The 16,352-nt window shown below is 46.9% G+C and overlaps 1 protein-coding gene across 15 annotated transcripts in view; it reads left to right on the forward strand.

Moving 5' to 3' along the window:
* GRIK4 (glutamate ionotropic receptor kainate type subunit 4) overlaps positions 1 to 16,116 on the forward strand; it is a 413,573-nt gene extending 397,457 nt beyond the window's left edge. For 13 of the 15 annotated variants that reach the window (XM_070625039.1, XM_070625048.1, XM_070625046.1 and 10 more), the window contains 2 exons: positions 9,874 to 9,992; positions 13,244 to 16,116. In XM_070625039.1, coding sequence (XP_070481140.1) covers positions 9,874 to 9,992; positions 13,244 to 13,600 — 476 coding nt within the window. In that variant the 3' untranslated portion in view covers positions 13,601 to 16,116. Of the gene's footprint in view, positions 1 to 3,840; positions 7,114 to 9,873; positions 9,993 to 13,243 lie in introns of those variants that run through there. The other 2 variants (XM_070625053.1, XM_070625054.1) reach the window with 1 other exon arrangement.
* The last annotated feature ends 236 nt before the right edge of the window (positions 16,117 to 16,352 follow it).

Here is a 16,352-nt window from a genome sequence, read left to right on the forward strand (position 1 = left end):
TTATCCTAAAAAAAGTATGTGAATTTTGCATCTTACAACATAACATAGGCATGTTTATTTAATATAAAAATGCTTTTGCCACCTAAACTCTAAGTAAAATCAGTGTCCCCAGGAAGATGCCCCATAAACCTCCCAGGGCTCTGCATATGTCTTAGCACACCAATGGCACACTGGACCAGGTTTGAGAATATTGGCTGCAGACCTCAAAGGTTCTGGGGTGAGATGTGGCATGATGAAAGCAGCTGCTGTGGGATGGAATTCTGAGCGCTTAGTGGCATTCATGGTCCCGGGGACGGTCATTGCCTGAGGAGGAACAAAGAGTCAAATTATTGGCTTTAAATTCCAAAAGAAGCTCTTACAAGGCAGCAGAGACAATGTTCTTAGAAGTCAACACTTTTGATTTGCTAGAAATGGTATTTTGGAATACAGAAGGCCAATACCCGAAGGAAGCTTGGCGTAAAGCTGACACCAGAAGTTGGAGAGAGAAACAAAACAGAAGAGCCAGGCCACCCAGTGTGCAAACCAGATAAAAAGATGCCCTGGCCCGACAGGGAGCTTCTGAGCAGGAAAAGAGTGTTCGAATGTGGACGGTCCCTCAGAAAGAGGCTTGTGCCCTACTAGGGGATGGCAAGTGGCAGTTAGAACTCCTAGATTCATTGGGGATTTCAAGAGATAAAGAGATTTTTCTTTCTTCTGGAGTTTGGCAAACCCCAGAAATATGTGTCATGGCATGGTGGAATGGGGGCATAAGAGATGGCACGTGGGGACCCAGGGCAGAGAGGGCCTAGTGACAGGCCTGTCTGTTCCTGCACCACAGGAAATCTAAGTGGAATCCAGCTTTAAGAGCAGACACCTAACCCCGCCCCCATGATACTTGATCTCCTTCCCAACCTCAGACCTGAAATACATCCAGGAGTGAAGGGAAAGCAGAGAAAACACTGCATGTAACTGAATTTGAACCTAAATGACTGAGAAGTCTCTACATTTTCGGCAATCAGGTGGCAATGGGAGTTTGAGGTACAAATTAGGTACCTTTATACAAAAATTGTTATAATTTTTGCAGAGTGGTTGGCTTTGGAAGCTTCTCCATTCCACAGAGCTTTAGGAAGACTGATTTGAGAGCAAAGTCTGGAATGGGTGGAGATGGGGCACAGACAGGGAGACCAGGCTCCCATGGAAGATGGAAAGCAGTAAACAGGAGGCTTCTGTCCACTCTGCACCTGGGGACCAAATGTTCCCCGGCACAGAGATGAGAACTGAGTGGATGAAAAGGGAAAATTAACAGTGGAAGTCATCCTACCCAGGTCCCAAATCTTCAGAGGATACTAGGGTTCTATCAACCAGCCACTGTTAACTTGCTTCTCTGTGGTCTGCCTTTGGCACGAGAGGGTGAGCTGTATTAATAAGTGATAATGTCCAAGAGGGAGCTGTCTGGGAGATGCTATACAAATCACTGTAAGAGCCAGGGCTTCGGCTCCCATCCCAGCCACAGCAGTTAATGCCAGTTTAATGCAGTGGCCCCATTTCTGCCATGGCTGAAGCCCAAACAAACATTACTCAGAGAGGCTAAAAGGCTCCCTGGCCCAGGGAAGGCCCACGTGACCTCCTTCAAGCCCAGCGAGAAGCACTAGCTAGAACAAGAGGCGCCGTCGTCGCTTGGTCTCTATCTGGCGAGTTAGCCATCAGACTTACAGAACAGCACTCACTGCTCAGGAGCCCCCCTCCTGGGGCAGAAGAACAGAACCAGCATGACCTGAAAGAGCTTTTCCTTTAAGTCTTTAAATGGTCGCCAGGAATGGAGCCACAGGAACACTCTTTTTCCTTGTGTCTCAAATCGAACGAAGGGCAGTCATTTTAATTTGCTTTCCAAAGCAGCTCCTAGGCAATCTTTCATTTCGTGATTTGAGTCACTTGGCTTTCACTTGTGCCCAAAGGAAGGAGAAGAATATGGGACAGGCAGAGAGGGATGGAGGTGAAGGGAACGGGGGGGGGGGGGGCGCGGGACCCTTCTTTAGGAAACCTCTGAAGGTGAGAGTGGCTATAGGCACTTTGGTTTCAATTCGAATGTACACACAATGTGAGGTGCCTAACATAATCCTTTTCTGCTTTGTTATCTTATTAAAATGCGAGAAATTTCAAAGAAAAGGATCTGGAGCTACCCCACTTCTAATCCAATATTACAGCTCAAACATCCCTGCCAAATCCCAGAGAAGAATCCTAACATTGGGATGATGCCACCAATCCTGAGTCTTTTTGCCAGGTGTTACTTGGCTCTAGTGGGAACCACAACATCACCCCTTCCCTTCCTCTCCCCATATTTCTCTCCCTGCCTATAGCTCAGTGACCATGTACCTTCATACGCAGGTAAATAAACGCAATGGCAGATCCTGTGCAAGACTGGAGCGTTATGAAAAGAAGCAGGCTTCATTCCAGGCTGTTTCATTTTCTTCTGCCTTTTCTTTCCAAAAACACTTATTTTATTTATTTTCTCACTCAACTGCTATAAAAAGAAATATCGCTAGCCACTCACAGATGCCGGCATCCTGATTCAAGGGGATTGGATTACCGAAGGCCTTGCTGAACACTTGCTAGACAGAAAGGTAGTCGGTAAATTCCAAGGAAATTAAATACCTTTATCTCGAAAAACACAAGCTCACAATCGGGCTTCAAAGGCACATAAATACACCACCAGGCTGTGAAAATCAGGGTCCTCTTTCAAGGATGGAAAAAAGGCCGGTGGCATTGACTCACAAAATCCTTAGAGAGCAGGAAGTTTGCTGTTCTGGCACAGCGGGAATGAAAGTGTGAGACATCTTAGCAAGAGTGGAGGCAAGTGATGACAGGGGGGTTTCTGGAGACAGTTCTCTCTCTTTCTTCTCAGGGAGCCCAGCCCGATTGTCCTGGCTCTCTCTGTTTTCTTTGGAGGCAGCCAAGACTGGAAACCCGAATATGGGAGTTTAGACAGTGTCTTGAAGAGATGCTTGCAGAGGAAACCTCTCCCTAATCAAATCAGATTGATTGCTGAGAGATGGAGAAAGCGCAGGGGGGTGCCAGAAAGCACGACCAGGAACAGGCAAATGGTGGCCCAGTGTGTCTGCATCAAAGGAGGTCAGCAATTAGAAAGACTGCAGCCCAACTTTGCCTGGAAACTGAGCCAAGATTAAGTCAATAAATCATCAATTCAAACATTGGATATATTGTTCTCAAGGAAAGAAGAGGATTTTATAAGTGGAAATAATAGGCCATACATCAGACCCTCTTCCCCGGTCACTCTGGGGAGCTGTCTCAGGAATGAATTCAGTCATCAGGGTGCCCGGTTGAGTTCTGTGATCACGCCCCTGTAGCACAAGGGACACCAAGTTTTGGGGAGGGGTGGTGTGGGGTGGGGGTCAGGGCCCAGGCTCTGGCTTCAGTTTGGATCTGGCACATGCCCTTGTCAGCCTTGGGACCCTGGGCGGGTTGCCTGACCCCAGGATCTTGGTTTCCCTCTCAGGATAATGGAAGTAATAGAGTGCCAATTTCACAGGGCGACTGCTGGGATCGGATTAAAATGTTTAGCACAGTAACCTTGCTCATAGTAAACGCTCAAAAAGCCCAGCTTCATTTTTATAAAGAATGTTATCTGGGCAGTCGGATTTACCTAGATTTCATATCTTAGCCATCAAAACTTAGGCAACTTAAGTTCTCTGAATTTCCCTTTCTTTAACTGTGGACTTTCTTTACAGGTTTTGATGACAATTGAATGAGATCGTGAATGCTTAAAAATATGAGGCGCTTGAGCTCATATTTTGGAAAATTGTAAAGTGCCTCTCCCATAACTTGTGTTTTGAAATATTGCAGGGCCGGCCCCATGGCCGAGTGGTTAAGTTCTCGCACTCCACTTCGGCGGCCCAGGGTTTCACTGATTCGGATCCTGGGTGCGGACATGGCACCACGCATGAAGCCATGCTGAGGCAGCATCCCACATAGCACAACCAGAACAATCTACATCTAGAATATACAACTATGTACTGGAGGGCTTCGGGGAGAAGATGAAGAAGAAAAAGAGACAGAGAAGATTGGCAACAGATGTTAGCTCGGGTGCCAATCTTAAACAAAAAAAAAGAATCAGTTTAAAAACAAAGAAATATTGTGAAATTTATGAGATGCCTCTCCCATCCCTCTTGTATTTTGTGTCCCTTTCCTTACTCTTCTTCCATCACTATCTCTAGAATCTACTAGGTCTGGTCAACGGATGTCACAGTGAATGCAAGAAGAAATGGCAAGCTTGCATTTCACAGTCCTCAGCAGTGCAAACATGACAAATCACTTTAGGTTTTCTGGGAAGGTCATACAGGTCAGCTCACACAAGGGCACCTGAGGTTGCTATTTACAGCAAATAAGTCCATGGAGACAGGACCATTTAATGTATTTGCATAGATTTAGGTGAATGCAACTCTGAAATAGAAAGTGCTTGAAAGTCATACTGGTCAAAGAATCCTTGTGCTTGTCGAAAGTTTTCAGTGTGAAACATTGCCCAGAGCTGCAGCACCTGGCATAGTGCTCAGCTCAGGGAAGCTCCTCCAGAAAGATGTGTTGACTGACTTCAAGAGCAAATACACTGTCCCTTGATGGGATTGTGGCGCCAGTCTCCTCTCTCTGCACCTGCCTCCGTGGCTCCTGTGCCTCTGCCTCTTTGCCTCTCAGGCTACAGCTACCCCTTCCTTATTCAAAAGCAGCTTCCCTGCATCTCAGCTGCAAATTTCCACAGTGCTACCTGAGCTATATGAGGGTTTTAAGGCCTGAGACATACGTGCCCCTGAATCCAAGAAGTGATTATGTACCGGGCAGACCTGGAGGCAGAGCAGGTGGGTGGGAGGAGATTCAGATCCACTCAAGGCACTCCCTTCCAGGTTCCCATTCCCTTCTGTAGTTCTAGAGACAAAGCAAGTAGTTCGTTTGCATTTGTCAACTATCGGTGGTATTTGTGGACAATCTGTGAGGGACGACAAAGTTAGTATTCAATCAACCAGGAGTCTGCAGGGCCAGTTCGAGTGTATTCCAGTCAATACAGTCTTGTGGCTGGGGCGTAGCTGAGGCTCAGAGACTCAAGCGTCAGGAGAAAATCTCGGTTTGAAAGCCTTCTGTCTAGATGACTTCTGTGTGATCCTGTCTGAAGAAGGGAAGGGAGGGGTGATGAGGTGTCCCCCTTGCAGGTGCTAGGGTGTCTGGGTGCGGTGAAGGCCTTGTGGTCGGGCTAGAGGGAGTCCACATCCGAGCTCCTCTGAGTAATGGCTGTGTGCTATGGAAGGCATCTGACTTCTAGGAGAATGACTGATGACAGTGTTAAATGGGACGGCTGCAGGCTCCTAACACTCGCTTCCCGCTCCCCGCTCCATCTGTTTCTCATCTCTGACTCTGCCAGCAGTCTATTCTTGCTTTCACTTTCCAATAAGTTCCTAAAGGCATGAGTGGTATACAAGCCTCGCTCCTGCGGGGAGGAGGCCACTCAGCCAGGAATCAGCACACTGGAGCCAACACCCATGATTAACATGCTGGCCCTGAAACTCAAGAAGCTGGGAAAGAAAGACTGTGGGGTGTTTCAGTGATTCATGGTTTCTACCAGCATCCTGTTAAAACCTCAGCTCCTCCGAGAAGCTTTCCCTGATCTAATCAGAATTATTCCAGCACAGATCACCTGTCTGTTTATCACCCTTGCCGATACCCCCGCCTGTCCAGGACCTGGGCACAGTCAGTCCACATTGTGGATTACCCATCTCAATGCTCAGTCCACATTGTGGATTACCCATCTCAATGCTCAGTCCCACTTTGGCCAGCCACTCGGTACAGTCTGGGCCATCTGCCTCTATGACCAGGCTGGGAGCACTCAACGAGGACTGTCACACTTTACTATTGTTTTAAACATAAACTTAATTAGGAATGAATACATATCACCCGATGGAGCCAAAGCTTTTGATAACACTGGCTTCTACATCTGGGATGTCTTTGTCCTCTTTCTGCTGCTCATCCTTCCAACAAACGTTTATTGGGCTCTTGTTCTGGGCCAGGCACCCTGACTGTGGGGTCACACAGTTGACCAAGACATGGATCTTTCCCTCAAGGAGCTCACGGTCCGGTGGGAAATCTAGATATAGAACATTAAACTAGCATATTATTTTATGCAATATTAGAGGGCTACATGACGCATTATCAGTGAAATACAAAAGTGGTATGACTAACAGTCGGGTAAGATCAGAGAAGGCAGCCTGGAGGAAGTGAGCCCTGAGCTAAGTCTCCAAGGAAAGGTCGAGGTTAGCCGGGTGTGTGTCTGGGGGTGGGCGTTCCTCTTCCAGGCAGAGGTCCTGACAGGAGTAAAGGGTCAGAAGGTAGGAGCTGCGCGATGTGTACTGGGAACTGTAATCAGTTCTGAGTCACTAAAGGATGTGTTGCAGTCAGATTTTGCATCTCAGAAAGATCACTCAGAAGGTAGAGTTGAGGAGGACACAGCTACAAGTGGGGAAATCATTCTCTGAAGGCTGCTGCAATAGTGCAAGCAAGAGAGGTGAGAGCCTGAACTTGGGACGTGGTAGGAGAGATAGGAAGGTAAGAAACAGGAAAGCATTTAGGAGGTAAAATCAGCAGGACTTGGTGACGGCCAGTGCATGGAGGAATGGCAAGAAACCAAATGCAGGAAGATGAGGAGCGAGTGTGCAAGCTCGCTCAGAGCAAGCAAAGGCGATTGAGAAGAGTGGAAGAGAGCAGAGAGCAATGGCTTTATAAAGAGCCAAGAAGGAGGTGTGGTTGACAATGTCAAGTGCCATGAGAGGTCACTTAAGACCGGGACTGGAAAATTTCCAGTAGGTTAGAAACAAAATGTTCATCGGTGCCCTTGATGAGGGTGGTTTTGGGGGTGCAAGACAAAATGGCATGGGATGAGGAGTGAATAGAAAAGACAAAAGTGAATTCAGAATGGAATTATTTTCTCCTTCAGATACTACAGACTACCAAGAACCTAAAAGCTTTTCAAGCGTCCAAAATTATGTTTGAGGTCTGAAAAAATTATTAGCTTCAAAGTGCAAAAAGAAACCGGCAAAATTAAATTGACATGTTTAATTAAATATCTCCAAAATGTAACATTGTCTCGACTTCATTAATTTTTAAATTTAATATTCATAAAAACTTCATTACATTTAGAAACAATTTTGGGGTTCTATTTTTCTCATTTTGCGAACATTCCCTTGTATGCACAATGATTGCTGAGAAATCACAGCCAATTATAAATTAACTGTTTCTTGCCACTCAGTCACAGCAGAAGCAAAATTTTAAAAATGCATTTAACGTAAGATGTGGGTGCACTTGCTTCTCCTTGCTTTGATGTGAGATCAGGCCTCCAAATATAAGCATTTTCAGGGCTTTAAAATGTCTTAAAATAGTTCTGGTATAGACAACTGTTCAAAAAGCTCGGCCGGGGAAGGAAGGAAAGAGAAGGGGCGTTCACTAGACAGAGCTGGAAGGGGAAAAAGGATTTTTTATTTTTCTTTAAGAAGAGAGAAACATGAGTGTGTGTATCTGCCGAGGGAAAGAGTCAGTGGGGAGGAAAAGATTGAGGAGGGCCGGGTGGAGACCATGAGAGGCAGGGGAAGCAGCTAGAACCCAGAGGGCAGAATTGGACCTGGAGAGGGCGCAGTACAGCTTCTCTGCAGAAACAGGAGGGGAGATTGAGGCCTTTCAAGGGATGCTAGTCTCTTTCCTATATCAGGCAGCACTGTCCCAAAGTGATGGAGAGTCTTGTAGTACCTCATAGTCACTTGAGGACTCTGTTTACCTCAACAGGTAGGCATCCTTAGTATCACAGTTGTCACCTCCCCTTCAGTGGGGATCTGCATCCAGCCTTTCTCCACAGGCACCGCTGGCGAAGCTAGTTTGTCCATGATGCTCAGATGCACATCCCAATACCCCAGTTCCCACCACCTTTAAGCTTGTGGCTGGAGCATCTGCCTGCATGTGCCGGCTCCATCCTTAGCACATTTCCTCTGAAGTGTCCCTTTTGTCCTCCCCAGTCATATGGATCCTGATGCTCATTTGGTCAAAAACCTTCTGCCCAAATGGTCCCAGGTTAGAAGGGCAGGTGTTCAAAAGAACCCCAAGCACCTTCCTCCTGGGAGGTAGAAATCTACTCCAAACCCCGTGTGCCTTCCCTTAGAATTGAGTTTTTAACTTTGATTATTCAAACTAGAGGATCTCATATTCACACAGGTACTCAAGAGTTGACTGTGTGGACCCGCAGATCAGAGGACATAGGCCACTGATGCATTCATTACGTGAGCCCTCAGAGCCATCGTAGCCGATTATTAGTATAGGCAGGCACTGCACTGCACTGTTATTTTTTATTTATTTATTTATTTTTGAGGAAGATTAGCCCTGAGCTAACATCTGCCACCAATCCTCTCTTTTTGCTGAGGAAGACTGGACTTGAGCTAACATCCATGCCCATCTTCCTCTACTTTATATGTGGGACGCCTACCACAGGATAGCTTGCCAAGTGGTGCCATGTCCACACCCGGGATGCAAACCGGTGAACCCCGGGCCACCGAAGCAGAAGGTGCGCCCTTAACCACTGTGTCACAGGACTGGCCCCTGCACTGTTATTTTTAAAACAAAAGAAAAACACTCAAGGCTCTGTGAGAGGAAACCCAAGGCATCTTGAAATGGCTAGGGAAGACAATTTTTCAGCTTCCCAAGGTGGAGAAGGTAGTGTCAGATTTCTGCTCCTCCACCGTGTCTCATCTCTTAGTGTTGTGTGAAGCCGGCTTTCCCGAGCAGTGACACGGCTCCACGTCCCATGACCGCACTCCTGATTAAACAGACGCTCCGCTGTGCCAGCACTCTGGAACAGCACAGGATGTGAGCTACCCTCTTGGCATCTTCCTGGATAAAAGATGCTTTTTGGTTTCTGATAGTGGCCTCTGTTGACTCAGGATTTCAGATGTTTATGACACTCCCCTAAAGTCTGAGTTTCTCCAAAACCGGAAAAGCATCCCGTTACAGGCCTAAACTCACTGTTTGACACTATGGAAATGAAACAACCATATAGTTCTACAAATGTTTATTGAGTATATACCATGTGCCAGGTATGGTGCTGGGCAATGAAGATACGAGCAGAAACTATGCCTGACTTCATGGAACTTCCAGTCATGTACAATGCTTCCCAAAATACCGGTTTGCAAGCTAACTTTAGGCCTCAATCACCTGTGAAATGCGTTTGAAAATACAGATCTTGGGCCCCATCTCCAGAGATATGGATTCAGTAGGTCTTGGGTCAGGACTAGGAATCTATCTTTTTAACAAGCTTCCCAAGTGGTTCTGATGGCAGCCAGGTTTGGGAACCACTGGCCTGGTGAGATAAAACCTTTACTTTCCAAATAAGTATTTTAGTAACATGTTGACAGATCGGTAAACGTAATTTTTTCTATCCACAGTTTGGCTAAAACAATTGCTTTCTATCATGCAAACATGATATTAGGAAGATTGACTAAATTTTTAATGGAATTGCTAGAATTTACAGGGGTTTTGGTATCATGTCTCTATAGGCTAAATCAAATTTTCCTGAGCCTTTTTCTTAAAATGACCCTCACCTCCCACCCCAGTCAGCCATCTGGACGATTCTCACCAGTCTCCTCCATTTGCAGCTCGAGCCCCCTCCTTTCTTTTACTCCAGCTGTGCTGCATTGTTTTTACTCAGAAGAATAATTATATCTCATCAAGGAATACGTGTGTAAAGCATCTACAAGACCCAAGTTCTGGTCGTTCAAGTGACTTTCAGCATTTTTGGCAGAATGAGTATGTCTTCCAGCTCTTTGACACTATTTTTTGTTTGTTCTCACTTTCTTCCAGGACTGGGAATGGAGAATATTGGTGGAATCTTTGTGGTTCTTATTTGTGGCTTAATCGTGGCCATTTTTATGGCTATGTTGGAGTTTTTATGGACTCTCCGACACTCAGAAGCTACTGAGGTAAACCTTCAAAGGGGTATGACCATAGTGTTGGCACACGGGGCCAAGTTCACAGGCTCACGCGTATACAAAAGTCATTCCAGACAAAACCTGTGAAATCCCACAAGAGGGTGGAGCACCCACAGGACAGTGCAATGGAAAGAGTCCCAGTCTCGAGGGCAGGAGATCTGGGTTAATGCGTCCTCACTTACTAATGATGCAGCCATGGAAAGGGCACTTAACCTCTGGGCTTCAGATTCTTCTCTGAAACCGTCCAGCAAAGAAACATGTGAAAAATGTTTTCTGAACGACAAAGTCTTACACAACGACTATTTAAGATGTAGTACTGTAAAGAAAACCAGGCGAAGGTACCAGGTCGCTAAGAGAAACAATGACAGCTCTTCCATCTTGAGTATGTTTTTGCCTTACACCCGTAGAGATATCTCGAGTCACGTGAGCCCAAGAATTGCATCTTCCTTCTCAGGGATTTTGAATAAGTTTTTTAATTTTAATTTTAATTTTAATTCCCAAACCTGTGGCTTAGAAACTAGGTTAATATAAATTTCAAGCAGATTGGAGTCTGAGAAGAAGGAAGAAGACCTTATCCCATTCTACCTCCATTCTACCTCCGAGACAGGGCACACAAATCCTTACATGCTGATTGCAGAATTTGGGTGTTAAAGTACATTAGCCTCTTTCTCAATCTCCCAGCTCTGGATCTTCCTAAAACCTCCTTCCTAATCGGCTCTGGAGACGCAGCTCAGCACGGTTCATAACTGCACAGTGCCCCTCCAAAACCAGGGAGTCCAGCCCCATACAGGCCTCCATACAACACTGCCTGCCGGTCCTTGTGCTCTTCCGTGCTCCATCTCTTTCCCATTTCCCAATAGGACTGCCACGCTGTCACCCACTCCTCACTCCCCTTTGCAACGAGCTCTGTTTTACCTGCCACCTCAGCAAGAAATCAGCAGTGACCAGCCCCAAATTAAAACCCCCACTGAAAAGTTTACCCCCAGCTGTAGCCACAGCTGCAGCTGCACGGATGTTCTGGTCATCTTTCCATCTCTGCCTTGATCCCATCTGTCCTCAGCCACTCTGGGATTATCCTTTTTCTCCTCCTTTTTTCTGTCCCGGCTGCTCTCCCCCCAAAATCCAAACATATGCTCACATTTATCCTATATTTTAAGATATCAGCAACATCACTGTGGCTTTTGCCCTATCCCTCGCCTCTTCCACACCACAGTGATCCCACTGCCTCAGCTTCCATTTCCTCCCCTCCCATTCGGTCCTCAGTCCAGGGTCTGGCTTCTCCCCACCTGTGCACTAAAAGGTCCTGGCTAAAACATCTGACCCCTCCCAATGGACGAAACCAAGGAGAACCCATGAGCCTTATTGGACCTCAGTGTGCCCCTTGACAAAGTGGACAGTTCCTTCCAGAAGCTCTCTCCTCTCTTGCCTTGCCTGGCACCAGGCCCTCTTGGTTCCCCTCCTACCCCTCTCTCCAGCTTTACTGGCTTTCTCCCTTTGTCCACTCCTTCCATGGTGATGCTACTTACTTATTCCATGCGACCTAGTTCAGGTCTTCCTTTCCCTGTGAAACCTTCCCCAGCTCTCCTACCTCGCCCCTGGACTAGTGGAATTGATCTCTGCCCTTCCTTTCTGCTACCATTGTAACCTGTGCATTCAGCACTGACTTGGGTGTTGCAATGATTTTTGTATGAGTCTGGCTACTAGACATTGCTCTGCCTGCAAGTAGGGACTGTCTTTTTTCTCTGTATTTCCACTACAAAGCACGGGGCTTGATACATAGTTGACAGTCCAACAACATATGTTGTTCTATTCTTGTCACATGTAATAGATTAGGCAGGTGGTGGTGTTTTTAAGTGACTTGGCTAGAGTCTCTGCTCTTTAGTAACAATGGTGGGTCTAGAATCCAGGTCTCAAGTCCTAACGCAGGCCATACTCCATCAGGTGATACTTCTTCTCTGTAGCTGCTTCAGGTAGAGGATCCGTGCACGTTTGGTTATTCTCCCAAGAGCTCACCTATGGTCTGGACGTACTTTGAAAAATCCAATGGGGAGTTAAAAGCCCTTCTAATAGCTAAAATGAAGAGTAAGGCTACGTTAACTTTTTACTACGGTAGAACGACTGTCCTGTTGACAGAACTGGAAGACTGGGGGAAAGAACACAAAAGAACAGAAGGCTGCTTCTCCCATCGTGGTCTGGGAAAGTGTCCTTTCCAGCAGAGAGTAGAGAACTGAGCAGAGCAAGCGTGTGCTTTGGAGTAGATAGGTTTAGCTTCAAATTCTGGGTCAGCTCTTTGTTAGCCAAGTAATTTTTAGCAAGATACATAACTTCTCTGAGCCTCCATTTCCACATCTGCAAAATGGGTATAATAGTAGTAGTAGTCCAGGTTCAAGATTCTTCATCCACTGTTTGGAAACCTGAGAAGCTTGGAAAGTTCCAAGTTTTTGTAAGTTTGATGCAAATGCATTTTGCAACAAAAGTTGACTTGAACTTATATAAGGCTAATGTTTATGGGCTTTCTCTAAAGCAGTGTGAACATACATAGATTTTGCTACAGAAATATTGGGTGTGATACATAATATACTCTATGTCTATGGTATTACCTTCCTAAACTCCAAATTATTCTGAAACACCGCTGGACCCAAGGGTTTTATTTTAGGAGATTGTGGACCTGTAGGAGTAGTGGTTGCTGTCATTTTTATTGTTATAGTTATTATTCGAATGCACCCTCTCCAGCCATAACCCATTGATTAAAAGAAATGAGAATCTTTGGCCTGAGAACAGAATGTTCATGAAGACATGGCAGCTTTTTCAAATACTTGAAAGACTGACATGCAGTGGATGGGTTATTTATTTAGTCGGCTTCAAGGTCCAAATTTATCCGGGATCAATGGATAAAATTTCAGGGAGAGGAATTAAGTCAATGGAAGGAAGCAGCTTTTAACACAAATGTGCAAAAATGCCACTGGGCTCTTTCCCAGCATGGTGAGGTCATGTCTTTGAAGGTGTTCAAACAAAGATTGGGGAATCAGCTGGCAGGGCTGTTGAATATTACGGTATGGAGGTTTGAATATTAAATGGGGGCTGGGAGTGAGGAGATGGATTGCAAAACCTTCATATAATCTTCATCCCTAAGATTCTATGATTCTGTGAGATTGTCCGTAACCCCCACCCGAACAGACCCGCAAAGGACCCATGGGGGCTGGTTCTGAAAGGTTGGGCTGTGACCTCCTCCTTTCTTCCAGGTGTCCGTCTGCCAGGAGATGGTGACCGAGCTGCGCAGCATCATCTTGTGTCAGGACAGTGTCCACCCCCGCCGGCGGCGCGCCGGGGTGCCGCCACCCCGGCCCCCCATCCCGGAGGAGCGCAGGCCCAGGGGCACGGCGACGCTCAGCAACGGCAAGCTGTGCGGGGCGGGGGAGCCCGACCAGTTGGCGCAGAGACTGGCGCACGAGGCCGCCCTGGTGGCCCGCGGCTGCACGCATATCCGCGTCTGCCCCGAGTGCCGCAGGTTCCAGGGCCTGCGGGCGCGGCCGTCGCCGGCCCGCAGCGAGGAGAGCCTGGAGTGGGAGAAGACCACCAACAGCAGCGAGCCCGAGTAGCCCCGGCGAGACAGACGCCTGGAGACAGGTGGAGAGGCCGGTGGGGCTGGGCAGGCGCTGCTATCTGCGGGAGCCCGGACTTGTACAGCGTCCACACTTCTCTCTGGATTTTGGATCCAGTAACTTTACAAAAAGATCAAAGAGCCTGACGCCCCAGCCAGAGACAGCGCCCTCGTCCGGGAGCCGGGTTCACCCAGAGACGTTGCACCCAAGTGGCAAAGGGACGCCCTCCCTCCCGGCCACCAGGACCCATCCTCTCCCAGCGGGCCTTTCCCTCCTGCCAAAATTACAGAGTCTGGGGTGGGAGTCCCTGCCCAGAACGCTCTGACGAATTGGTGGCATCGTCAGTTTAATTTCCCCCTAGGAAGGGGCCGTTGTACCCTGGGTCTAGTTCTTACAGGAAAAAAAAAATTAAACTCAACAGGGACGTTTTCCTTTTCTGGATTTGTATATTTTTGTTAGCGTTCTTTTCTTTTAGTTTCTCTTTTCTCTCCTCCCCCTTTCCTCCTTTGTTGCCTTCTCAGTCCTCTTCGTTTGTTTTGTTTTCTTGGAGGGGAGGCTGGGTTAGGGAATGGAAGTCTAAATAATCCCTGTTCCTTTTTCCTAAATTTTAGGATATGGAGCAGCCGATGCATCAGATTTTAGGTGCTGAACTCTCCTTCCTGTGTGGTGACTGGGGGCCCTGTGGAGTGTAGGAGAAGGGTCTTGGGAAGAATAAGGTGGAGAGGTTCAAATAAATCCATTAAAGTAATTTTTTAAATGCCAAAAACCAATTAACTCATGGTTTACTCAGACAGACCTAGAGATGCCTGGGATTCCAAGGGTTAATATGTCTTTTCTTTCTCTTTCTCTTCCTGACTCCCACTGTTCTTGGGTTTGACTTGGTCTTCTGGGAATGGGATCTCTGAAGCAGAGAGACAGGGGAGGAGAGCAGAATGCACCCAAGATCCCCGGGCCTTCTTTGAGGAGCAGAGAGGGCACACAATTTTCCCATACCGTGGCCTTGGCTTCAGATAGAACGCACCGTTCACACCGGAGGAGGGATGGGGCCACCCTGGGGGATGGTGCATACTTTGTCAACTGCACCTCTGAAACCAAACTCAGTAGCTGCCTATGAAGACAGAGCCCCAAGGCTATCATGGATTGAGTGATTTCTTGTTACTAGACGTGAGACCTGGGGGCAAGTGTGTGTGTGTGTGTGTGTGTGTGTGTGTGTTTATTAAATGGAAAGACCTTAAGTAATCAAGAATTTACCAGGTTCCTGGGAGAGAGGTGGAGACTCGTAGCCAATACACAGGCCTGGGAACTAGGGACTCTCGAGTCCTCAGCTTGGGCAGTAGCCCCCTTGTGTGACTTCAAGTAAAGCATTTCACTTCTCTTCCATCTGATAGCTTTTCAGGCTGTCGGATGTCTGCTGGGTACTGCTGTACCTGTGAGCCATGCGCAGGGGCCGGAGCGCTCCCCTGATGGGAGGGGCGAGGCGGGCCAGCAGCCGCTTGACCTTTGCTTGGCTTCCCCAATTGGAGTTTCACACAGAGAGTTTTCATTTTCTGATGGAAAACAAATTCTATGCAATTTCTGATTGTAAGCTTAGAGAATTCAGAGGGAGAGAGAAATAAACAGCCGATAGCACCGCCTCCACCTCCACCACCACCACCACCACCACCACCTTGAAGCAAATTGTCCTCACATTGTTTCTGTTCTGAATGTACTAAAATAAAGACATCTTTGGAAGATGACAAGCTTAATTCCATGTTTTTGTGGTTTGGGTAGGTTGACATCCTTTTTGTGCCAGGACTATTAGTTACAGCTGCCATCCTGGGGGCCACATGGTACCCTGATTATTCCTATAAAGGACGCCAGTTTTGTCCTCGGCTGACCTTCCTTCTCTTGAATTTGAATCCTTTTTTCCTCTTTAACCATCAAATGATGGCAAGTTGTGCAGGACACAAGTTTCTTTTTTAAACCTTGCCTCAAGCTTCATGGAGAAACGTGGATTTGGTGGGAAGGGCTCCTGAAGGCCGAGTGACCGCAGACCCCAAAGGTGCCACACTGCTCCAACCTGCAGCTCCATCCCTTGCTTCTGACAATGTGGTCCCAACTGTCAGATCACATTTGGGGTGGGAAGGGTTGTTTTTTTAAAAACTTGTTTTTATGAGCAGGACATCTTGATCAATAGCAGACTTTTTTTTTAATGGATTAGTGAAATAAATGTCCCCATGAATCATTTATAAAGTCTGTTTCTTTCACTATGTGCAAAGACAAAACTGACAGCGCTAGACAGTTTCTATGAGCTGTTGGGACCGTCGCTGCACCTCGCTCAAGCTGGGGAGTGACTTTGCAACCAGCTAGTTCTCTTCCTTGGTTGGTTTGTCTCCACTTTTGATCAGTTGGTTGTTGGCTTTCTTTTCCATTCTGTATTTTCTATCTGACTCTGTATACTGTATAACGGAGTTTTTCTTGTCTATCTTTCTTTGAGTGGAATATTTACAATAAAACAGAAACAAACCCTGAAATGTTAGTGATGGATGAAAGCTGTTTTGGTCTGGAAAGAGTGGCTCAGTGTGTCTAATATCCGGGTACTCTAAAAGCAAATCAAAATATAAGCCCATTTATCTCTTCCCCTCCACCTGCCCGTCTCCCTCCCTCCCTCTCTCCTCCGCCCTCTCTGCTCCCCCACCCCCTTCAGCTCTTTGTTCAGACCCTAGAGAAGTCTAGGTGGCTTCTTTCCTTTCATAGTCCTGGGAGTGTG

Source organism: Equus przewalskii, chromosome 6 (assembly GCF_037783145.1).
Source record: "Equus przewalskii isolate Varuska chromosome 6, EquPr2, whole genome shotgun sequence".
NCBI classification, from domain to species: domain Eukaryota; kingdom Metazoa; phylum Chordata; class Mammalia; order Perissodactyla; family Equidae; genus Equus; species Equus przewalskii.